The following is a 25,173-nucleotide window of genomic DNA, read 5'->3' on the forward strand; positions in this document are numbered from 1 at the left end:
CTGATTTTAAATCTTCTGCACCATAGCAATGTTAAGAGAACCCCAAGGATACCACAGTTTGGAATGCTGCAGAATCAAGATGAAGCAGATTGTCTACAAAAATATCAAAAGGCCTAGTTAACAAATAGAAATGCGAAAAGCTTGCTCACCTGGGAAGTGAACTACTAGGATATCACCCTTCTTCGTGGGATGGATTCTTCTTTGTAATCCATCATCCCAATGTTAAAATAGTAAGAGACATTATAAAATACCAAGTTACCTCAGCCCTCCAAACGGAACGAAGTAACTTTTACTCTGGGAATGTTTGTAAGTACCTCGAAGCAGCAGGGCTCTTCCACCAAACCAATGTCGTAAGGCGGCAGGTCTTTTTATTTCATTACTGGTGGCTGAACGCTACATCTATTTTCAGAACGCAAATCTCTTCACAATATCAATGGAATGAACCTATAGACCTAAAACGTCCCTCAGAAATTTGACATTTTTTGATACATTGGCAAAATATTTGGCCATTTTCAACAACTGTTTCTATGAAATACGAAGGGGGGGCAAGTTCCTGTTGTAGAAGTCATTTTCCCTGTACTATTTCCCCACATTTATCCCATCCAAACTGTAAACTTCTTGAGCCCAAAGAACAGTCACCTAACTACACTTCCACCATCCAGTGCACAGCCATACACTACATGTTGCGCTCAATTACATTAAATAGTTTAACAATCAGGACTGAAGAAATGTTTGCAGTTTTTCGGGGCGCCTGGGTGGCACAGTCGTTGGGTGTCTGCCTTCAGCTCAGGGCGTGATCCCAGCGTTCTGGGATCGAGCCCCACATCGGGCTCCTCCGCTGGGAGCCTGCTTCTTCCTCTCCCACTCCCCCTGCTTGTGTTCCCTCTCTTGCTGGCTGTCTCTGTCAAATTAATAAATAAAATCTTAAAAAAAAAAAAAAAAAGAGAAGAAATGTTTACAGTTTTAGTAACAAATGGAAGTAAGCAGCCACATAACATTCACTACCTCTCTGCACACAGAAGGGCCAGCAGTAACATTTACATATTATAACACCAGACGGTCTACAGTGAAAACTGATTTGTTAAGTCAGGACTATGAAGGGCCCATGTGGTTTAACCTACTTTCCCCAGAATCTACAAGTCATCCAGATGGGCTGATGAATAGCTTGGTTACTAGCTACAGAAAAACTCAAGACGACACTCTTCTTTACAAAACTGAATATGAAATTCCTTACACCCATAAATGTCAAGACACATATATGCTTAAAGGAGTCAGAAGACACATTTGCCAAATCTGCCACTTAGTGTTACCTTGAATAAATAATACCTCGGTTTTCTCACCTGTAAAACAGGGATAACAACAGTAGCTATGTTATCATCAGGTTGCTCCAAGGATCAAGTGATACAAAGCATGCGACACGCCAACTACCTTGCCTAGTGCATACTAAGTAAGCACTGAGCAAATGAAGTTATTAAAAAATATCAATGCTTCTTACTACTTACATTCTACCTGTTGGTGATAAAGGTAGAGAATCTGTACTGTCCTTGAGTATTTCACTGTAGCAGAAAAAACAACTGAAGTATTAGCTTAGTTAATAAAAATCACATTCATTACTGAGTAAACCTAATTAGATATCAACGTAAATCACAAGAGCTTTCGGGGCACCTGGGTGGCTCAGCTGGTTAAGCGTCTGCCTTCAGCTCAGGTCATGATCCCAGGGTCCAGGAATCAAGTCCTGCACTGGGCTCCTTGCTCAGCAAGGAGCGATCCCTCTCTCTGACAAATAAAAAGATAAAATCGAAGGGAAAAAAAAAAAAAAACACCAAAAATAACAGCTTTCCCTTTTTACTTTATTAGGATACAAAGAGAAAAAGTTGTATTAAAAATTTAACTGCCCGGGGGCGCCTGGGTGGCACAGCAGTTAAGCATCTGCCTTCTGCTCAGGGCGTGATCCCGGCGTTATGGGACCGAGCCCCACATCAGGCTCCTCTGCTATGAGCCTGCTTCTTCCTCTCCCACTCCCCCTGCATGTGTCCCTCTCTCGCTGGCTGTCTCTATCTCTGTCGAATAAATAAAATCTTTAAAAAAAAAAAATTTAACTGCCCTAACGGTCTAGATGTTCAAGGACAGGAAATATTTCGAAGCAAACCCATGCTTTCTTTTTTCCTTTTCTTTGTGGAGATGGAGAGAGGGGTAGAGGAGGAGGGAGAGAGAGAATCTTAGGGGGACTCCATGCCCAGCACAGAGCCTGATGTGGAACTCGATCTCACAACCCTGAGATCATGAGCTGAGCCAAAATCAAGAGTAGGACACTTAACCGACTAAGGCACACAGACGCTCCACGCGGTTTCATTTTTATACTCTCTCTGGCTTGCTCATCTACCTGGTCAACCATAAATATTTTGTAAATTAGTGCAAGTAAACTTGTATGAACTTTGGGAAAAAAATACACTGGATAAAAGTGAAAAAAGTGGCAAATACATCTATCTGTACGAGGGTACTTTATAAGTCATAGAAAGACGACTGGGGGCAGGGATAGAGGGATATGAAGGACAACCTTCACTTTTAAGACATATTCTAGATCTACAATCACATGCCATGTATCTAGAGCAATGATTTCCCCTTTCTTTCCAGTTTTTATACATTTTTTTCTCCTATTTGAATTGGCCAGAACTGCTGGAATGTTAATAATAATGGGGACCACTGTTATTCCTGTTAAATGAGAATTGCTTACAGTCAATGGTAGGAATAATGCAAACTTTTACCATAAGACTTATTTCCTGTTATGTTAAGGAAGTATCAAGGTATTCCTGTTTTATTAAGTTCTTTAAAAAAAAAACCCTAAAAATCAATGGTTAATTCTACCAAATTCTTTTTCAGCTTCTTGAGAGAAAATCATTATTCTTTTGTACTGTTAAAAACACAGCATTTAGTATTTCCCAATACTGATGCATTTAGCATTTCCTGATTTCCTGATACTTCATCCTGAGAACTTGGTCATCATCCACTATTCTTTGCTAAATCACATTTGCTACTTTTTAGGATTTTTGTAATTTGAAAATGGTCTAGAGCTTAGGTTCTTTTTATTTTTTTTCAGAATGTTATCAAATAATATTTCAAAAAATAACTTAGAAAATCTTACCCTTTATCTGTGTTCTGGAACAAGTTAAAAAGCACTGCAATTATAATGTTCCTTAGAAGGTTGCCTGGGCCTCATAGTGCTTTTTTGTGCACATCAGGTTTCAAATTTAACGCACACAAATTAGCAATATGATCACTTACTTTTAATCTTCTAAATATCTGTGATTCATTCTCATATTGTGTGTGTTCATACACAAGTGACATTTGTGTTTTCTCCCTTTGTTCATGATTAGGCTCAATAGGAATTCATCTTTTAATATTGTTACCAACATCTTTAAATAAATAAATAAATAAATAAGCCCAGATCTCTAGGATTAGTACTTCCATGTATGTTTTCTAAATTCATCAATTTCTGCTTTTATATTTGCTAATACCTTTTTCTGCTTTCTTTCCATTTTTTGTGGGGGGGGGTTAGTAACTTCTTGGGCTGAACTATTTTACTGTCTCGTTCTTTTCTTGCTTAGTAATTTATCTATATTTATGAATTTTCCTCTGAGTACTACTTCAGTCATATCCCATAGGTACTAACACAGACTTCTGATTATCAGAGCTGATTTAGATTTGAGTTTTCAATTCTTCCTTTGGCCCGAGGGTTATTTAACTTTCGCAGATGGCAAAGTTTTATACTTTCTTTTGCTTTAGTTCTAGTTAAGAATAAAGAGCATAATCTGCATATATCTCAGCTTTTTGGATTTGACTGATATTTTCTCTGGGGTCTAACAGGTATGCTTGAAAAAGAACACTGATTGTTTCCAGGGTGTGTTGTTCCTTATTTCATGTATCATGCTATTAAATTAACCCCTTGCTTCAAAGTCTTCTGATCATGGGTCAGCGAACTGGCTTTCAGGACAAATGTGGCCCACTACGTGCTTTTGTAAACAGTACTATTGGAACACTGCCCTGTTCATTCATTTACATGTTATCTATGGCTGCTTTCACACTGTAACCGTAGAGCTGAGTAGTTGCAAAAGAGATTGTATGGTCACAACACCTAAAAAATTCACTAAATAAATAATAAATTCACTAAAATATTACTTGCTGGTCCCTTTTCAGATGCCTCTCTTAATGGATTTAACTTTTTTGCTCCAATATGTCATTTTCTTCTAACAAATGGGTTTATCCAATTTATGATTTTATATTTGTTTATATGACAAATAGTTTGTCATAATTTTATCTTTTTTAAATCCTTTTAGCTTTTAGTTTTTTATTATATATTTCACTATATAGTCTCTTTTCTTGGAAGATTTATAGTCTATGTCCTTTAAATAACATCTCTTTACTCCACACTAAGAAAATTAGTACATAGTGGGCCCTTGAACAATGCAGGATTTAGGTGCACCAACACTCTACATAGTCAAAAATCCAAGTATAACTTTTGACCTTACTTAGCTACTAAGAGCCTACTGTTGACCAGAAGCTTTACTGATAATATAAACAGTTGATTAATACATATTTCATGTGTATACATCTTATATACTATATTCTTATAATAAAGTAAGCTAAAGAAAATCATAAGGAAAATACATTTACAGTTCTGTGTTTAAAGAAAAAAAATCCAGTTTGGACCTGCACAGTTGAAACCATGTTGTTGAAGGGTCAGCTGTACTTAGCATTATTGTGACTGATCTCATGTTTTAAGAAAAATTTTCATTTTTGTAACCATCTGTCCAAATCCCGACTCTGAATTTTTCCCTTTTATTTCTACATTGCCACAATATTAGTATTAGTATTAATATCAGTTCTACATTTAAATTTATTTAATGCTAATCACTAATCCTTTTAAATCAGTTTTCAACTCATCTCCATTCAATAGTTTATAATATCCTCTCTTCTCCAGCCCTGCCCCCCCCCCCCCCCCCCCCCCCCGCAGGACCAACTTAATGAGAACTAAGCCATGGTTTTTCTGCTTGGAAATCTGTGTCAGTTGATATTAAACTATACCTTGCCTGGACGTAAAATTCTTGGGTCATATTTTTTTATCTAGTGACTGTGTATTTTTTCCCACATGTTACAGAATGGAAAAGCCTATAAGGCAAGCCAGCCTCTTTTATTTTATAGGGGGCTCAATTTTTTTTTTCTATTTTGACCCAACAATAGTCTTTATATTTAAAGACTAGAAGCCATTCTAAAATTTCAAGTCTTCTATTGTGGGAAAACTCTCACTGTCTTAACAAATTCTTTCTGCTTCAATGATTCTATATGTCAGGGTATCGATTATTGGTATGCTAAGTTCACTGTGTTTCATATCTATTATTCTCTAGTCTTAATTTTTACTTTTTTACATTTTGGATTCCTCACATCTCTCAAGCTTACCTCCATGATTCCCAGCTCTATAGAGCGTATATCTGCTGCTTTGAAAGTGACCTTCATTTTTATAATGACTACATTCTTTTATTTTGTAACCTGGTTCCATCAGTTCACTCTTATCTCTCTTCCTGTAGTCTTATCATTGATTTCTTGAGCTTTTGTGTCTCATCTTTAGACTCCTGCCTCAGAGGAGCTATATCTCACCCCCAACTTCACACGCCACCTCCCACCATAGGGAACTCTGTTCATAATTTTCACTTGCTGTGCTGTTTCTGAAAATGATTATCACCAACACTCCTCCCTTAAAGCTTGACTCAATGCTGAACTCGTCTCCCCAACTCCCAGAGGCCCACATGCCATATTTTCAGGGGATGATAATGAAAGCTTTATTTCTCTTCAGTCGACCAAGATCTGCAGCTATAAGGCTGCTTGCTGCCAGTTTCTCCTCCACTCTAAACTTGCAAAAAATAGTATGACTGCACAGTCTGTAATTCAGCCCCACCTCTTGCCACTCAAGGAGCCCAATGTACATACCAACTTTGCCATTCCACACAGGCGGCTTACTGGTTTTGTTCCCATGGTGGGTCAGCCACTAGGGAGAAGGCTGTGCCCTCACTTTGCCGGAGTTCATGCTCTCCTGTCATTCTTCTGCCTTGGTTCAATTTTCACTGCACTCACCCGCCCTAATTCACATATTCTGGTTATAAGATTTCGTTAGTTATCAAAGAATGAGCTGCTTTTCTGTTTCTCATGCTCCTTATTATTTCTAGTTGGTTTAGAGAGAACAAAGATCTCAGTACTCCACCATCATTAGCCAGAAATATATTTTAAAATTCTGTATAGTAAAATATAGCAAAATAAAACCAAAATCATAAAACAAACGTATTGTCTAAGTTTTTACAATAAACACATTACATTTGTCATCTATTTTTTAAAGAATCAATATGCTATTTAAGAAGTTAATAAACTTGACTCAATTCATTTCACTATGTGAAATCCACATGAGTCTACCTTTAAGGGCAAGTGTTTATTAAACACTTCCAAAAAGCCCATCATTTTCTCAAAAGCTGTGAAAACTATAATAGCAAAAGACACAATTTCTAACCAATATAACACTGTGTGTTAACTGGAATTGAAATAAAAACTTAAATTAAAAAACGAAAGACACAATTTGCACCTTTAGAAGATACAGTCTATGAGGCGAGATGCGTTCCAAAGGACGCACACGCCTGGAGGCGCTCATCCCCAGCACCAAGCACCCAGGCTCCTCCAGGTCCTGGGATCCGGAGGCTGCACCCTCTGCCCAGAGCAATGGACATCTGTCCTCTTTGTACGTCCCCCACCTCTGGCCAGCCTGAGGCCAGCACTTCAGGACCCAGCTTCGTCGTAGCCACACGCAGATTCCCGAAGGCTGAGTTAGTTACAGGCTCCGTATGTTGCCCTGTTTTGGCAATCATCACATTCTACTGTAATTGCCTAGTCTTCTGTTGTCTTCCCACCTAAAAAAGTTCCCAGAGGCACGAACAATTTTCTGTTCATCACTATATCCCAGGGCCTAGCACGGTGCCCAGAGGTTAATGGTGCTCAGTAAATACAACCACTTACATAAATAGCTTCTGTGACAGTAACTCTTAATTCCTGGGGTTCTACCTAAAACAAAGGTTACTAGATTCACCCAGGGATCATGAAATAATTTTTTTTTAAATCACTAAATTGGGACTTAGGATGGTCTATACAATAATTTCTAATAGCCACAGTCATACAGCAAGAGAAAGTATAATTTAGAAACTTGAAAGTTTTTCAATATTCCAGTACATCTCATGAACATAAAACAGACGTCATAGAATGGGGCGCCCAATGTCTACTCGGCAAATAATGTTTACAAAATATGTAAGAATGCAGGGGTGCCTGGGTGGCTGAGTCGGGTAAGCAACTGCTGTCAGCTCAGGCCCTGATCCCAGGGCCTCCGTCAGGCTTCCTGCTCAGAGGGGAATCTGCTCATCCTTCTGCCCCTCCCCCCTGCTCAGGTGCGTGCGCTCTCCGTCTCTGTCTCTCTGTCTGTCTGTCTCTCTGTCTCTCTCTCTCTCGCACACGCCCTCTCTCATAAAAAAAATTTTAAAACTCTTTAAATATATATATGTATATATTTAAGAATGCATTAAAATCTGCCTATTCAACTTCTAACTTGAAGAATTCATTAATCTACCCAACTGCCCTCCTTCAGTATTTGCCACAAGTGTCAAAACTCTCACTAATCACCTCTATGACATTATAAAAAGGGGTTTAATTTCAGCATCTTATAAACAACTTCTACTCAACCTTAATTTTTTTCTATCTACCTGTGATTCATTTTTTCTTTGCATTTCTTTGATTTTTAATATTTTCAAATCCTACTAAAAGCCAACTCCGTATCATTCTTTCCATCTTCCTTTAGAACAATCAACACTTCATTTTCAAATCCCTCTTTTAAATGCTCAATTTAGGGGCGCTTGGGTGGCTCAGTCAGTTTAGTGACCGACTCTTCTTATTTCGGCTCAGGCCATGATCTCAGGGTTGTGAGATCGAGCCCCACAGTGGGCTCTGTGCTGGGCGTGGAGTCTTGCTCAAGACTCTCTCTCTCCTTTTCCCTCTGCCCTCCCCCTGCTTGTGTTCTCAAAAAAAAAAAAATGCTCAATTTAATCTTCATACTTAATATTTCCAGTCTTCTAATGTATTCAGACTCACTCTGTACACCACAAAAAGTAACAAATGTTAGAGGAAAACGGCCCTCTGCTTCAAAATCGAACTTCCAACTAAATGAGTATTATTTAATATCAAAATCACTTCATCTATAAACTGGAAACAACTATTCATCTGGTCTTCTCTACATTAATGGATTTTTCTTTTTAATTAAAGAAATCATAACAAAAGCACAAAGGCAGACTTCAGAAAAAAACCTTCCTTTTTTCCCATTTTTTATATGTACCCTCCTACGACTGAAGTTCTTTACCCCAACTCCAAAGGTAAAGTTCACATAGTCTTCACTCCTCAGCATTTGTTGTAAGATAAAGAGAGGAGGGGCGCCTGGGTGGCTCAGTCGGTTAAGCGTCTGCCTTCGGCTCAGGTCACGATCCCAGGGTCCTGGGATGGAGCCCCATCTTGGGCTACCGACTCGGTGGGGAGTCAGCTTCTCCCTTTCCCTCTGCCCCTCTCCCTGCTCGTGCTTGCAGGCTTGTGCATGCTCTCTCTCAAATAAATTTAAAAAAATTAAAAAAAAAAAAGATACATTGGGATGCCGGTGTGGCTCAGTTGGTTAAGTCACTCCCTTAGGCTCCGGTCATGATCCCAGCATCCTGGGATGCAGCCCTGAATCGGGCTCTCCCTGCCCCTGCTCTTGTGCTCTCGCTTGCGCGCTCTCTCTCAAATAAATAAAATCTTTTAATAAATAAATAAAAAGATATAAAGAGAGGAAACATGATCTTAAGTCAAATTCTTACAGCATCACATGGTCTAATCCAGGAAGAAGAAAAGCTATACCCTAACCTGTACTTTTAACACATGATCAGTATTCAAAAAAGAAGAAAAAAATCCTAAGCACATTCCATTTATTAACAGCAACTGTAGATATTACCTTCAGCTGTGGAAATAACGTGTTTGCAATGTAAGTGGATCTATGCTCCCTTAAAGAAGAGAATGCAAATAATTAAGCACTTCAGAGCAGCAGCAGAACATACACTCTTATTTATTACCAAAAGGCAAACTAACCATTACTGAGAATAGTCTCACAGAATGAATATTTCCACAGCAAACGTATCCATATACTGGAATTCAAGAGCAGGAAATAATGGTTAGGTGTAAAATCTTAAAAACGCCTTCCTAGGGATGCCTGGGTGGTTCAGTCAGTTATACGTCTGCCTTTGGCTCAGGTCATGATCCCGGGGTTCTGGGATTGAGCCCCGAGTTGGGCTTGAGCCCAGAGTTGGGCTCCCTGCTCAGCGGGAAGCCTGCATCTCCCTCTACCCCTGCTTGTGCCCTCTTTTTTTCAAAGAATGAATAAAAAAAATTTTTTTAAAGATTTTATTTATTTGACAGAGACAGAGACAGCCAGCAAGAGAGGGAACACAAGCAGGGGGAGTGGGAGAGGAAGCAGCAGGCTCCCAGCGGAGCAGGGAGCCCAATGCGGGGCTCGATCCCAGGTCCCCGGGATCACTCCCTGAGCCGAAGACAGACACTTAAAGACTGAGCCACCCAGGCGCCCCATCAAATGAATGAATAAAATGTTAAAAAACAAAACAAAACAACTTCCTTGATATTCTATGCTGAGTTTAATTGGAAAATAAAATCATTCCTTTCCAGTTTCTTCTTTGGAAACACAGGGGAATAAGACATTAGCAGGGAGAAAAGGAAGACAAACTTTTAACAAAAGCAACCTCAGTCTCCCCACAGCAACACATGAACTGATCTGACCAAAATATGAACATTATTCTCTTTGGGACCGCCACTACCACATCCATGTGGTAACTGCATGTCATTACTGCTCTTTTGAGTCTCATGTTTCAGAAGCATGTTCCTTTCACTGCCACAGCATTTCCCCCTAATTGCTATCTGTAATTTTATATTCTACCCCCTTTTAAGAGCTAGACCAACAACATAGCTCACAATTTTTTTAAATCCACCACCTAAAGTCCCAGAATGTTAGCTTTCTAATGTATTTAATACAATAAAAAAAATTTACTTATCCCAGAGTTGTATTCCAGGTCTTAAAAAACTTTTTCTCCCCATTTTAAGCTTTTTTGGAAGTAAGTTTTAATCCAACTTCATGGAGCTCAAAAAGGTAACGAGATACTAAACAGTAGAGTGTACTCATTAAAAAACAAAAACAAAAAACTAACATCCCACATATCAATGTGAAAAGTAGTAAAATTAGACTCAGAAGTGATGAAAATCTGCCCATTGATGTGATCTGAAGAGAAAGATGAGGGAGAAAAATTGTCTATCACCTCAAAACAAAAAATACTCAGCACGACTGAAGTTCAAAATAAAATACTTTAAAATAAACCAAGGAAGTGCTTACTGAGTACCTATTATGTGCTGAACACTGTGCTCAAACAGCACCGTACAGGTAAGTCTGCATAACGAATTTACATTAAACATGGCCTTTACACTAGTTGAGCTCCTTAGCTGATTCATTAGAAAGTAAGGGTCGTCTAAGAGCAGTTGAGAGCATTCTTCGGCTCTAGTGGGTATCAGAGATGGTGCTCCAATCCGGTTCGGCTGATTACTAGGTGTGTGACCTTGGGCAAATTATTTAGGTTCCAGTTTTTGCATATGTAAAGAGAGGACTATAACAGCATGTACCTCATTGAGTTGTTTAGGAGAATTAAATTAGCTATTTCATGAACCGTACTTAGCATGGTACCCAGCACCTAGTAATCACTTAATCTTTACTATTAGAAGCAGTAAGTAGTAGTTTATTGATACTATCATTTTAATCTAGAATCCGCAGCGCTGAAATGCACTCTCCAGCTGCTAGGGCTTTTCTGAATGGTACAGGGTAATTCCCCAATAAGTCAGGCCCTCCCACCTTCTTGGGGCTAGAGTAACAGAATCCACTAAGAATTGTTTCCTATAATCTATATTAAGAATCCAAAGTTAAGAATATTTTTTACGTTCTATAGAGCATCTATATACTGATATTCTTGTGATGAAAAATACCAATGAGCAATGCTTGATTTGGTTTCAGCATTTATGAGCTCCGCTTAACAATCCTTTACAACAAATGCTGAGTTCCTATGCATGCCACAGTCATTCTCCACCCTTAGAGAAATCCTACATTGCAGGACCAGAAGAAAAATTAAGTTATAGCTATAGTCTTCAAAGTTCTTTTGTTCTAAGAATCTGAAACTAATGGTCTCTTTGTTGCTAAATTTCACAGACACGTTTCCATCCTTATCTTACTTAACCTCTCTGCAGCATTTGACACTGTTGACCACTTTCTCTTTCTTGAAAATCTTTCTGGCAGCTCAGTGGCTTCCTCTTTCTTGCTCCCACCCTTCAATGTCAATGTTCCCCAAGATTTTCTTCTTCTTAGTTTGTAGGGATGCAAGATGAAATGCCTAAACGCGCCACAGGGGTGGGCCAGGGATAGACTGGCAAACTATAGGGGGCTCCCTCAAAACAGTTCCAGCAAGTTGTCGTGATTTTTAAAAAAAAGGAAAAGAAGAAAAAAATGCAGACCCAAGGTTTCTAAATCTTAGCACTTTCCAAAAGGTGGAAATCCAGGTTTACCCCCAAAATGTCAGGAGCCCATTCAACTGTTAAAATAAAGATGCCTGACCTTGAGCAAGTCAATCTATTTCCTCATCTATGAAATGGCAGTGATAAAGTCACAAACATACAAACAGTGAATCAAACAAAACATTTCTACAGCCTTTCATTTTATCTTCCACTCTACATCTGTCCCAAGACTACAAGTTATGATCCCAAGTTTCAAGCCACATGCAGGAACCGTAAACATGCATAAATGCATTCTTCTGGGGAAGAACCCAGAGTTCAACAGATTCCCCCAGAAGATTAAGAACCAGCCTAAGCCCAATGTGTCTGCTTCTACAGCCTCAGCTGTCACCCGGTGCGGATGATCCCCCGATCTCCGCCTGGCCAGTCTACGCAGACCACTTTACCTCGGTGAGCAGCCTCTCCACTGACCTCTCTCCATCTCCACTGTCAATGCCATGGCCTCAGTTCAAACCTTCCATCTCTTCTTTGCAGCTGCCTCACTGGCCTGTTCCAGTCTTGCCCCCCTTCACTCCACCCTGTACAACTCAGATCCTCTAAAACTCAAATAATTTACTTGGCCAAAGGCCTTCGGGATCTGCGTGGGAACGTAAAAGGAATCCAAACTCCGGAGCCCACCACAGAAACTCCTTAGGACCGGGACGGGCAGACCTCTCCCCCTCCCACTATTTATTCCTATTCCTACTACTCCTACAATTTGCAACACAGAATACTCTTTTGTCCTCAGGCATTTATTCATAGGAGCAGGTCCCAGCTCTCGGAATGCCTTTCTAACTCCTCCCATTCGCTTAGGGCAGAAACCCTTAAAGTCTAGAAATCCTGGAAAGTCCTTCTCTTTAAGGCTTACCCCTAGGCCAGAATAAATAGGTTTTCTTCCTCTGGGCTAATCTATCCCTTATCATTCAATGCGATGAATGTCAGCCTCCCCCCTCCCCAGACTAAAAACTCCTCAAGGGCAGAGAATGTGTCTTTGTATCACAAGGCCACAGTGACCAAGAGGAAGTTAATCTGGTAAGTGAATGAAATGTCAGTGGTTCTAGCCACTCCCATCATGCCTCAGGTTAACATCCCACCCTCCCAAGGTAAGCCCACCAAAGTCACAGGCTGGGGCTTCCTCAAAGCTACCCAGCACACACCCCAAGCAGGCAGAGAACTGCAACAGTGTCTAAGAAGCAACTATAAGTAAGCCCACTTTCTTCCCCTGCTGGTGCACTTACCAACCCTTTACATCTGCCAACTCACAGAATTCAACAGCTAGACCACCATCGAGCTGCTGAGACTTCTAGAAATATACTGCCAACTTTTTACTGGCACAAAAACAGTTATTTGCCCCATGAGGGTAATTATACTATTCTGTATGTACTCAAATACTTACTAGTATTAGTAGTATCTGCGGAGACAAGAACTTATGCACATTGAAAAAAATCTCATATCCAGAACGGTAAAAATCTTCAGAGGAAAATTTTATATAGAAGTCATGTACCAGGCACCATTCTATAAACTATATGCAATTCCTCATTTAAGGGCCACAGCAACCCTATGGAAAAGGGATTATTATCACCCCTTTTCACAGATGAAGAAACTGAGACTTAATGAGATTAAGCAAGTCGTCCCAGTCACATGAGATTCGAGGCCAGCTTGACGTCAGAGCGCCAAGTGCTTAGCCAACACTAAACTACACGACGCTGTTAAATGGAAGATCCTAAGATTATGTTGCGTGTACACGCAATCACACACATGGAGAGAAAACACAACAAAAAATGTTAACAGTGGTTAGTTACCTCCTGAGTGTGAAAATAGGTCTGAGTGGGATGAATATGAGCATATTCTTTTATAAGAATATATATATATATATAACTTTTAGTCAGAAAAAAAAACCCAAACAAGCCAATAAGAGAGATGGTATTTAAATGGTTTTAATAAAAAAAGGTTAAGGTGGGTTAGGGGAATAGTTAATGAGGACCTGCTAAGAGCCAAGCACATGGGCAATTTCATCTAATCCTTACATCAGAAAATGTTATATTTCCATTTTACAGATAAAGAAACCAATGATTATGTAACCCACCCCTCGGAAGGGTTGGGATCAGAACCCAAAGCCCAGTTCAAATGGGTCTGACTGCAGGATACGACTCTACAAATAAAATGTAACTGAGAAGCTGTTTAAGAACAAACCACCTTCTGGGAAAGAATCAGAACCAAGAAGACCGGCATATTAAGTGAAGGTGGGAAAAGATGGAGGCCTGAGGTTTTAACTTGAAGCTTTAGTCGGTACTCTCTGCAAGTGTCTCCAAAGAGCCAGAAGTATTATCTGTAAAATCAGCCATGCCAGTGAGGACTCGGCCAGACCCGTACCTGAGGAGTGGGAAGGAGATTCCACTGCTGTTTTGCAAGGCAGGATGGCATTAGCATAAGTTACCAGGACTTAAATGGGACTCCATTGTATAAGCCGCAGAGTATCTGCTTTAGGGACAATTGGCTGCCTCCAACCCAGTCTCACCTATTCACCTATTGTTCACAAGTTACCAGGTGTGTGTAGGGAGAAATGGGGTGTTACGTGGCTGACAATATTGCTAACTGTATTCAGATATAAATGACCTCTCATTATTCATAACTACTGTTCCAAACCTGGAGAGTGAGAGCTGTGAACCCTTGGGGAACATCCCAGGTAAGAATGAATGGGTCAGCACTTTTTTTTTTTGAAATGACATGTTTAATTTTGAGTGCTCTGACTTCGAAATTTTAAAATCCATATAAACTAAAATTTCATTTCTCTAAAGTAGTATTTCATTTCTCTAAAATGATTTGCTGAGGAAAATAGCTGGGGTGGGGGTATACAAATTTCCTTACATAATCTTTCAGAGGAAATAAAATGTGATTACTTCAGACTTAGAAATTAAAATAAACATCTGCTTTTGAAACTAAGTATTTAATAGTGAAAAATACATTACCTTAGCAATTTAAAATTCAGTATTTACCCTGAAAGTCTTATTAGTTTCAAATAAAATGTAACTTTGAAAAATATCAAATCCTCCATTCCCTCAGGGATAAAGTAGCCCATGAGGTGATTAGATTAGGAAATTTATGTAGGTTTGGGACAGGATGGGAAAAAGTAGAAAACTTTTAGGATTTGTATATATAAGGCTTTTGAAAGTTTAGATATGTGAAGTTGACAATATACCTTAAAGATATCAAATTATAGGGCAAACATTTTTAAATCCTAAAATGTTCTAGGGAAAGAGACTCACTGATTTCTTCCAACATGCTCTAAAAATAAGGGTGAGCTATAATAGAAGTAACAATTCTGGGTACACAAGTCTATGAAAATGTCTGAGTCAATACGCAATTTCAACTCATCAATAAAGTTAAACAACCATTAAATGTAATTTGCATTTTTGTATGAAATCCATACAACCTCAAATACCAAGTTTTCCTTAAGTAAAATGCTAACTGGCTGGATATCTATCATTGTGGAGAAACAGAAGGTGTTTTATTTTAGGCAGACAAAAGGAAAAGAAAGCCACACTTAGTAAGAATCACAGAAGGAGTCTCACTTCCACGCCTGACAGAAGTCAGACCAAGTCATGGGTTATCTATTGCTCTGCAAGTGGCAGCTTTTCACTAGGTAACAGTGCTCTGGGGGGTGTGTGGTCAGAATGTGGAACACCTCGGCCAGTGAACTACAGCCTGATACCAGGCAGGACACACACACATACACAGCACATTATGCCCTAGGTCCACTAAAAAAAGAAGGGGGGGGGAACAAGTGAAAGAGGGAAAATAACCTCCAAACTTGCCCACACCAGGGGCTGGTCGTGGGGGCAGGGGACATTAACATTTCCACTTCCATACTAAAGAACAACCAGAAGGAGGTTAAGTGTAACCACAGGAAACATCCCATCCCTGAAAACCAGGAAATCTAGATTTGGAAATTTTAAGTTTTTGACTTTTTTTTTTTTTTTTTTGCAACTTTTAAAGCTCATGGCACCAAAATAAAGCTAAAATTAAATCCGTTTAAACACAGAAAAAAAAAAAAATTACCAAAACCACACTGTGTCAGCTATGTTCAGTTCCCTGAGGGCTCTTCCACTGACCCTTCCGAGTTGTGGCAATAACAAGTTTTCTTAAAATCCCCATTTTTCTATCTCTAGGGTCGAACATAAGAATATCACATAAATCCAAATAGTTATTGTCAGAATAAATGAACTATTCATCCTTCAACTGTAGACCTTGTTCCAGGAGCTGCCCTGCCCACCTCTCCCTTTTCCTCCTCCTAATTTTTAATGCTTCCAAGCGTTCTGACGACCGGGGTCTCCCCCTTGGGTTCTGTTCATGTGTCTGATTTACCAGACACTGACCAAATAGGGCAGGAAACTCCTCCGTCTGGGGGCTGCTCCAGAAATCCAGCCCCCTCTAATGACAGTCTCCTCGCCGCTCCCTACGTCTTTGCCTCTGCGGGGACCGTCCAGAAAACGGGGCTTGAGACCCAAAGGAGTCCGAGAGGAAAGGAGGGGGGTTGCTTAATCCGAAATGAACACCCCCGGGTTCTGGAGTAAGGGCTAAAAAGGCGATGAGGAGAGCCTGCCCAGTAGAAATCCCACCTGAATTTACCTCCCCCTTTCCCACAGCAAAAGCCCAGTCACTAACTAATAAGCTAAGAAAAATCCCTGGAAAACTTTTCCAAACGAGCAGAGAAGGCCCTCTCCCCAGCCTGTGGGGGCTCCTGGGGAACCGGCTGGAGTTTGCAGCCCAGGAAGGGCTCGCCGGGGAGTGGGGTGGGGCGCGGGCGAGGGGTACAGGGGCGGAGTACCTTCAATGGACAGGAACTGGCAAAGAGTTGCAAAATAGCCGAGTGCTCTCCCCCCACGCCCTCGGGGGTCGCGGGCGCTAGGACCAGGGCTCCCCGAAACGAGGGCAACCCCCAATTCGGGCCTAAAAGGAAACTTTCCGGGCCGCGGCTGCACCTGACTCCTCACCGCCCCTCCACCCCACCCCACGCCCGCCAGGCCGCCCGCCCCGCCCCGGCCTGGCCGCCCGGAGCGCAGAGGGGGATAAATAAATTCAACTATTACCGGAATCGAGGGGGGTGGGGGGCGTCTGCGAGAGACCAAGGGGAAGGGGCGGGCGGGTGCCCATTCCCCACTCCTAGGCCCCGACGCCCCCGTCCCGGCAACCCGGGCCTGCCGCCCCGCGGGGGAGCCTCCCGGCCGGCGCACAATTCGGCCCCGCAGCGCCGCCGTCGCGCCCGGAGGCCCCGGGGGAGCCGGAGGGGCGCGGGGAGGCCCGGGGTGCCGGGGCAGGGCGCGGCCGCTGTGGGGCCCGCCGGCCCGAGGCCTAGCCGGCTCCCCCCTCCCCGAGCCCCGGCCCACACCCCCCACCCCGGCCCGCGCAGGCCGCGCCGCTCGCCCGGCTCGGGCCCCGACTGGCCCCCCGTCCGCCCGCCGCCGCCGCCCGTGGGCGCCCCCAGGCCCCGCGGCCCCCAGCCCCCGCCACCCCGGCGCCGGCCCCTCTCACCCTTTCATTCTCTGCCCGGGGCCTGACGCGGGCCGGCGAAGCCCCGGCCTCACGTAAGCGCGCTCGCCGCCCGCCCTGCCTGCGCGGCCCTGCCCGCCGCCCTACGGGAGCCCGGGGATGTGGGCCGGGCCTGGGGCCGCCTCTGCTTACCTTTCAGCTGCTTTTTTTTTTTCTCCTTCCCCCCTTTTCCCTCGGCCGGGCTGACAGATCAGAGTGAGAGGCGCTGGCAATGGACTAGGAAGCTCGGCTGCCGCTGCTACTGCTCCCCCCTGGGCTCCGGCGAGAGCCTTTCCCTGTCAAGCAAGAGGGGTGAGGATCATATTTTTATTTTGGAAACTAAAAAGTGCTCCCAGGGTCGGTGATTATTAAGGGGAAATCCCTGAATATACTCTCCAGCCAAGAAGGCAGGGCTGCCGGGGCTGCACAAGAAGAGGCAGCAGCCTCCTACAGCACCACTACAGGCACTGCGAGGACATAACACCAGAGAGCCGCTCCTCTGCCCTCCGAAACGACAACTTTCCTACCATCTTGGAGGCAGAGGAAAGGGGGGCCGGGGGGAAAAGTGCACCCGCTCCCGATAAAGTACAAATTTCTACTTCTCGTCTCTGGAAAAAAGTCCACACCGGCCGTCTACACCGGCGCCTGGGCGAAAAAGCAGGGAAGAAACTGGGGGTGCTTGAGAAACGTTTTCATTTGCACCACGGGGAAAAAATGTTTCTGCATCTTCTGATGGAAAGAAATCTTTACAAGACACAGGTTTTCCGGTGATTATTGTTTTCTATTTTCTATTTAATTTTTTTCCGTGTCGGTGGCAGTGGTATTTTAATTTTTTTCAGGCTAATCATGATTTTTCTCCATTGCAGATCCAAGTTCTGTGTCTGGTGGTCAGTTTATAAATTTGTACTTCAGGAGACTTCATAGCCACTGGATCTCCATTTGTCTATTTATATGTTTTTACGTGAATATTTACAGGTTGCCTTATATATAAAAATGTGTATTCTGTATTCCCCTCAAAACTGAGATTGCTAAAGGACAATTGTAAAGGGATGTCTTTTGTCTCCTTTTCTCAAAGCAATGTAAATAAAACCTATTGCCTGTCCAGAAAGAAATGATACAGCTGTTTATTTTGCACAGTGCAAGTAAAGGCAGAGATCACGGAGAGGTTAAATACAACTTAAGTGTAACTGACCAGATCTCTGGAAAGAATTCTAATTCTGTTATGGTCTCCCCGGGAAGAAAGGTTGCTGTAAAACTGGAAATCGATTTGAAAGACAGCTTTAGATTTTCTTTAAAACTGCTTATTAAGAAACTTTGCTTATTATACCCAGATATTTTATTTTCTAATTAGGTTCTTTAGCTCTTTGGTGCCTTGCACGTGTCGCTGCCCCACTTTCTGTGTCACAGAATGGAAAAATGTGTGTTTTTGTTAGAGTTGCTATGCTGTTAGTTCATAACTTCCAATGTGCGGCCAGCCTCTATCAATTACTTTTATTATATCGCAGTGGATGTCACGGATCTACTTTTTTTAATGAGCAAAGCTTACTAGGTAAGTGGGATCGAAGTTACACAAAGCTGAGGTAGTGAGAGAAGGGTGCCGCCCCCTTGCAGCAATTCCCACACAACTCTGAATGGAGGAAAATATATTCCAGAGATAGTTTTCTGTTTTTGCAAAGAAAGAGGAGAATACCAGAAAATGACCAGAGGATCTTTTTGTGTGTTCTACAGGGAATGATGAATTCGAATCTTGGACTAAAAGTTTGTTGTTGTTGTTGTTGTAGTTTTTTACGTATGTTGACTAATTTAGTGGGAGTGGATTTGTAATATTAGTGCCTTGAATCAGCAGAATATTTAATTTATTTCATTTAAAATGTATTGCAAAGCACTTAGAAATAACTGATGACTCCACTTAAAAAAATCTTTCTTTTTTTGAGCTTCCAAATTTAGAAATTCCCATAATGTTAAAGTGAGTTCAGATAATGCATATATCAGATACTTATTATTTTCATGTTGACCCCCATCTTTATCATCTAAATTTGAATACAGTACCTGAGTAGTCTGAGTTTTCTTTTGTGGGCTTTTCTTTTTCTCTTTAGTAGAAAAATCGAAAGTCGGGGCGCCTGGGTGGCTCAGTCGGTTAAGTGTCCGCCTTCAGCTCAGGTCATGATCCCGGGGTCCTGGGATCAAGCCCCACATCAGTCTCCCTGCTCGGCGGGGAGCCTCCTTCTCCCTCTCACCCTCCCTCTGCCGCTCCCCCTGCTTGTGCTCTCTCGCTTGCCCTGTCACTCTCAAATAAATAAAATTTAAAAAAAAAAAAAAAAGAAAAACTTAAGGTAATTAAAACAATATTAACTGATTCTTACAACTTGGAAACCTCAACTGTGAAGTTGTGTTCTATTTATAATTTTTTTAAAAACATTTGGAGATCAAACACATTGGTCATAACAAGGAAATTACTTCCCTTAACGTGGAACCCTAGTGGACTTGAAAAACGTGTTTCGAACTTGTTCTTATATATGATGTGACTTTATAGGTATGCTTTGCGTTTTTCAGGAAATTAAGATGTGCTCACTTTAAGCTGACTGCACCCTTTTTTGCAATCCCTCTTGTTCCCACAAACCTATTTACATGGTAGAGATATGGGATATGATGCATAAACTTAGCATTTCAATGTCTATCTCTTTATAAAACTTGACTTGTACGTGGCTATAACCCATGATGTTTATTCACCAGCAGAGCTAAATAACCCAGATTTGGGGAATTACAGCCTAACCAAGAAAGAAATCTCACTACGTTTGCAATATTGGTGAATTTGATCAGTCAGTATTCCAGTTGATACTTGAACTCATATTAGGTGCTGTGTCTCCATAATTCCTAGAAGCTGCAGGTGAGAACCAAACTACTGACATATTGGGACGCCTGGGTGGCTCAGTCAGTTAAGTGCCTGCCTTTGGCTCAGGTCATGATCTCAGGGTCCTGGATTCGAGCTGGCTTCAGACTTCCTGCTCAGCGGGGAGTCTTCTTCTCCCTCTCCCTCTGCCCCTCCCCCAGCTCATGCTTGCACTCCTGCAGGCATTCTTTCTCTTTTTCTCAAATAGATAAGTAAAATCTTAAAACAACAACAAACTGCTGACATAATTAATCTTAAATAACCCTATTTTTGCCCCAAAAAATTCTCCATACTCAAATTTGGCTAATACTCCTGAGCCCCTACAGCATTTTGGTAACCTTGCTGGACACTTCATGTAGGTGCTCTCATTTAATACCCCCCAAAGCTCCGAACGGTTATTTTTCCTTCCTTTCTCTCCTCCTCCTCTTTCTCCTTTCTTCATTTAAATATGGTTGGGATAGCTGTCCATACTTTCAAGGGGTGTAGACCTTCTTGGCCTTAAAACTTTCTGAAAAGATTTAAAATTCTCCTTATGCTCTACAATATCCGAGGTGCCTACCACAGCTCTATGTTGTGTATCTGGAAATGCTAGATTCCTGCTGTGTGCTCTCTGCCAAAACCAAATTTTGAGTAGCCAGCAATTGGAGCCCTCTTCAATAGTGACAACCAGGGGCCTGTCTCACCTTCGTGAGGTCTAGTAACTAAGTCTGTTATTTTGAAGAATGCAAGTTGTCCGTGAAATAGCACTGTGATTACGAGAGAAAAAAATTTGCAGGATATGTTGTAAAGTACTAGCATAACTAGAAATGCTACCTATGGTTGTCGAGTGATGCTTTTTTATAAAGATCTAGTTAATGGATGACAGTGACCTGCAGCCACGAATGCCAGAGTTCTACTGAAGTGATGCTTGAAGCAGTCACGTCTTATTCCGTTACTGTGCCTTTTTTTTCACAAGCAGTTTGGTCTTTAGTGGAAATAGGAAATGCTCGACTTAATATTTTTGCTATATTAGAATCTTTAATTGATCTGTATTTTGTATTAATTATTTTGACTTCGTAAAAATTAATCACCTTATTATGAACACTTCCAGTGAAGTTATTAAGAAAATACCACCTATATCCCTAAAAGGTCTCATTCATAGATTGTGTGGATTTAAAATGAAAGATTTATGTATGTTTAATATATTAGGTGTCTTTAAGCAATAAACCCATGCTTTTTTGGCAAATGTTTGCAGACAGAATCGAGTGTTTAAAAAGACACAGCAGACATAGTTATACAAATTATACATGGGGTTTTGGGGGGCGATGGGGTATGGCTATAAACCTTCTCTAATCATACAGATGTTTTTCCTAACATTTCCAAAGACAGACTCTAACGTCATATCAGGAGGCCCTAGCCAGTGTAAATACCCCCAAGGACGTGGAAAGGTAGAAGTAGGCTGTACACACAGTTTTCAAAACCACACTGTTATGATAGCCATAGACACAATTTTTTTTCACTTTAAGCATTTCTGTTTTGGAAACATTTGTTGGTAATGTTTCTATCTAAAACAAAGATTTGGTTCTATTGTGGTTAGCGTGCCCTGCAAGAAAATGTTTCTGAGACAAGCATATTTGGCAGACATCCACATCATGGTTTTAGGTTATTTGAGTATGAAATTTCTGTAATATAGATTCAGCTGTAGTCAAAACACGATCAGGTCATCTCCAAGTTCTAACACCCAACCCAGGGGCACCGAGACCTGGGAATTCCTACCTGTTGCCAAGCCAGAAACCACGGAAGTCAAAAGATACCCTCCAGGAACCCGTTGGTCACTGGCAGCAGCAGGGACAAGATGTGTCCCTAGTGCCATCTAACTGCCGTATCATGCTTTCAGCAGAAGAATGTCACCTCCTAGCCCAGGCTGTGGGGATTCTGGGGACGTTCTGTGGACTACCAACCGACAATAAGGAAAAACAACTCTCTAACCAAAGTTGTGGTTTAATGATTAGTAAAAAGAAACACCCAAAAGCAGTATTAATGATTGGATTTGAGTAGAATTATAAGTGATTGTAACCTTTTCTATAATTCATAATGAAACACTGTCCCCAAAGTGGTGGTGAGCCAAAACATTGTAGGAAGAAGAGAAATCCATAGAGCCCTCAGAATAACAGGGAAAGGTCAACACAAAGATTGCAGTGTTCATTTCTGCTGCATTCCTGGTGAAGCGAGCTTTTACAGACCCACTGGGAACTTAACCACTACTTCCATGGGAAAATAAATTCCAGGTTCCAAACAGCTGATCGACAGTGGTGTTCTGGAACATGTTCATTAGTAAGTTGGGACTTCCTGTACTGTAACATCTTTGCCATGTATTTGTTATAGACTGCCAGAGTTCAGTAGTGAGGGTGGAAAAAAGGGGGAAATGCTCTCATTCATTTAAAGTAAGGAGTTACTATTTTTTTAAAGATTTTTTATTTTTAAGATTTTATTTATTTGAGATAGAGTGAGAGATTACAAGCAGGGGGAAGGGTAGAGGGAGAAGCAGACTCCTCAGTGAGCAGGGAGCCCGATGCGGGACTCGATCCCAGGGTCCTGGGATTCTGACCTGAGCCAAAGGCAGCTGCTTAACTGACTGAGCCACCCAGGCACCCAAGATTTATTTATTTTAGAGAGAGGGCACGCGGGGGGCGGGGAGGGGGCATCGAGGCAGAGAATCTGGAGCAGACTCCTGCTGAGTGCAGAGCCACATCTCACGACCCATGAGATCAAACCCTCAGCCGAAATAAGAGTCAGTCACTTCCCCCAGTTGCACCACCCAAGGCGCCCCAGTAAGGAGTTTCTATTAACACAACTCAAATAGCTTGATTCAAATTCAGGTGAGGAAGATTATCAAATTATAAAAGGGTAAGGTCAGTTGTACAGCAGGAGGGAAAACCTCAGTAACCAGAAATTGTACTTTTTACCTTAACTGTATACACTGGTGTTTTTGTTTTATGCATGTCTGGGTGCTATATGAGCTTACAAGTAGGTATTTGCATTTTGTTTTATTGAGGAAAACCAGAAAGAGAAAGAAATGAGGGGATAGAAGTCAATAAGAGTCTACTAAAAATGATCCGACCTCATCCTTCTATTAGGCTAATACTGTTTTTTGCCCCACACAGCAAGTCACGGCCATTCTTGTCTTGATGCCCCTGTTGCCACTCTGCTTTGATGTCTTGCTCAAAATCTTGTCCCTGAAGCTTTCTGGTGCCAACCTGAGTCTGCAGTGACCTTATTCTTACTTTAATGCTCTGAGTTGTTTTCTAGTTTTGGGGGGGTTGTTTGTTTGTTTCCACACGTGTTCCTCTTGTGCAAAAGAGCATGAGGTGGTTAGGATCTCAATCTCCAGGCAAGGCCATCTGGTTTAGGAACCTGGCTTTACCACTTTGCTTGGTAGTGTGATGCTGGGCAAGCTATTTAACCTCTCAGTTTCTTCATTTGTCAAAATGAGAGTAGTAATAGTACCTGCCTTACTGTATCGTTGTAAGGATTAAGTGGCACAGTGTATGTAAGGCCCAAGGCAGGGGCTCCGGCATGTAGTAAGTGCCATGTAAAGGTCAGCTGCCCTTTTTGGTTGCTTGCCAATAAACACCTTACAGGCAGCATGGCTCAAGGTCAGGGAATACAGTTTTGTTTTTGTTTTGTTTTGAAACACTACCAAGACAGTGGGCTTAGCAGCACTAGTCACAAGTTGACCTCAACACAGAAAAAGATGAAAGAAGACTAAGATTCTGGCATACCAAATATCTATGTTCAAACAGATACAGTCCATTGATTTTTTTTTTCCAGGTAGTTTTTTTTTTTTTTTTAAGATCTTATATATATATATTTTTTTTAAGATTTTATTTATTTATTCGACAGAGATAGAGACAGCCAGCGGGAGAGGGAACACAAGCAGGGGGAGTGGGAGAGGAAGAAGCAGGCTCATAGCGGAGGAGCCTGATGTGGGGCTCGATCCCATCACGCCGGGATCACGCCCTGAGCCGAAGGCAGACGCTTAACCGCTGTGCCACCCAGGCGCCCCTTAAGATCTCATTTTTAAGTAATCTCTGCTTGAATGGAGCTCGAATGTACATACCCCGATAGTTGATGGTCTACAATAAAGAATTTTAGGTTTGGCTGAGATTTTGGTGTCCTTCAGACTCAATCAAGGTGTTAAATATAAAATGGGGTACAGGAAGAGTACCCACAGAATGCACAACAGGAGAATACTGTGACCAGTTAAACCCTCTTTTGTTAGCCATTCTAAAGAATGAGAAACGCGTTTAAGTTTGAATATGAGGTATGAAGAAAGATGGTTCTCACAAGGAAGCATAAGAAAGATTATGAAATATCTTTTTTTTTTTTGAGATTTATTTATTTTATTCGAGAGAGAGTGTGAGGTTGGGGGGCAGGGGCACAGGGAGAGAGAATCTTCAGCGAACTCCGTGCTGAGCCCGGAGCCCAGTGCAGGGCTCGATCTCATGACCCATGAGACTACGACCTGAGCCGAAACCAAGAGTCGGACACCCAACCGACTGCACCACCCAGACGCCCCAGATTATGAAATACCTTCAAAAAGTTCCATCCCGCAAAGGAAATAGCGAATGTTTGACACGTATAACATTTCCAACTAACTCTTTTATCAGACAAGCATTCGTTAATTGTTTTAAAATGCAAATACAGTGTTAGGTTTCAGTGTGGGGTTCAGAAAACCATTTGTGAATCCCATAGCTAATATTTATTTACTGGCTATACAAATGGGCAAGTTCCCTAGACTCTCAAGCCTCAGTGCCCTCATTCTTAAGACCACTGCTTGAATATGATGATTTATGGGACTATATGTAGTGTACTACCTGACACTTAACAGCCACTCCATAACTGAACATTTCTAGATCTTTTTTCTCTGAATTCATGGAAGATGACTGGAATCAAAGTCGGGCTTTCATTAGAAAACTGAAAAGGGGCCATGCTCTAGAATAGATTTCCAAAGTATTGAAAAACAAATAGCATATTAATTAAAACCCTATTTACATATTTACCATTTTCTTGGA

At 41.6% G+C, this 25,173-nt stretch overlaps 2 protein-coding genes across 6 annotated transcripts in view; one reads left to right on the forward strand and one right to left on the reverse strand.

The window, feature by feature from the left end:
- INO80D (INO80 complex subunit D) overlaps positions 1-17,762 on the reverse strand; it is a 66,463-nt gene extending 48,701 nt beyond the window's left edge. Inside the window, exons 1-2 of one of the 5 annotated variants that reach the window (XM_026492119.4) lie at positions 17,383-17,762; positions 1-93 (exon numbers count right to left, since the gene is read on the reverse strand). The gene's annotated coding sequence lies outside the window, so the exon portion shown is untranslated. The other 4 variants (XM_026492120.4, XM_048214476.2, XM_044381227.3 and 1 more) reach the window with 4 other exon arrangements.
- Positions 12,632-25,173, forward strand: part of LOC125281342 (serine/arginine repetitive matrix protein 1-like) — a 21,672-nt gene continuing 9,130 nt past the window's right edge. Inside the window, exons 1-4 of the mRNA XM_057316069.1 lie at positions 12,632-12,732; positions 16,868-17,171; positions 17,440-17,541; positions 17,629-17,996. Of these exons, the coding sequence (XP_057172052.1) occupies positions 12,632-12,732; positions 16,868-17,171; positions 17,440-17,541; positions 17,629-17,996 (875 nt within the window). The remainder of the gene's footprint in view (positions 12,733-16,867; positions 17,172-17,439; positions 17,542-17,628; positions 17,997-25,173) is intronic.

Source organism: Ursus arctos, unplaced genomic scaffold, assembly GCF_023065955.2.
Source record: "Ursus arctos isolate Adak ecotype North America unplaced genomic scaffold, UrsArc2.0 scaffold_1, whole genome shotgun sequence".
Lineage (NCBI taxonomy): Eukaryota > Metazoa > Chordata > Mammalia > Carnivora > Ursidae > Ursus > Ursus arctos.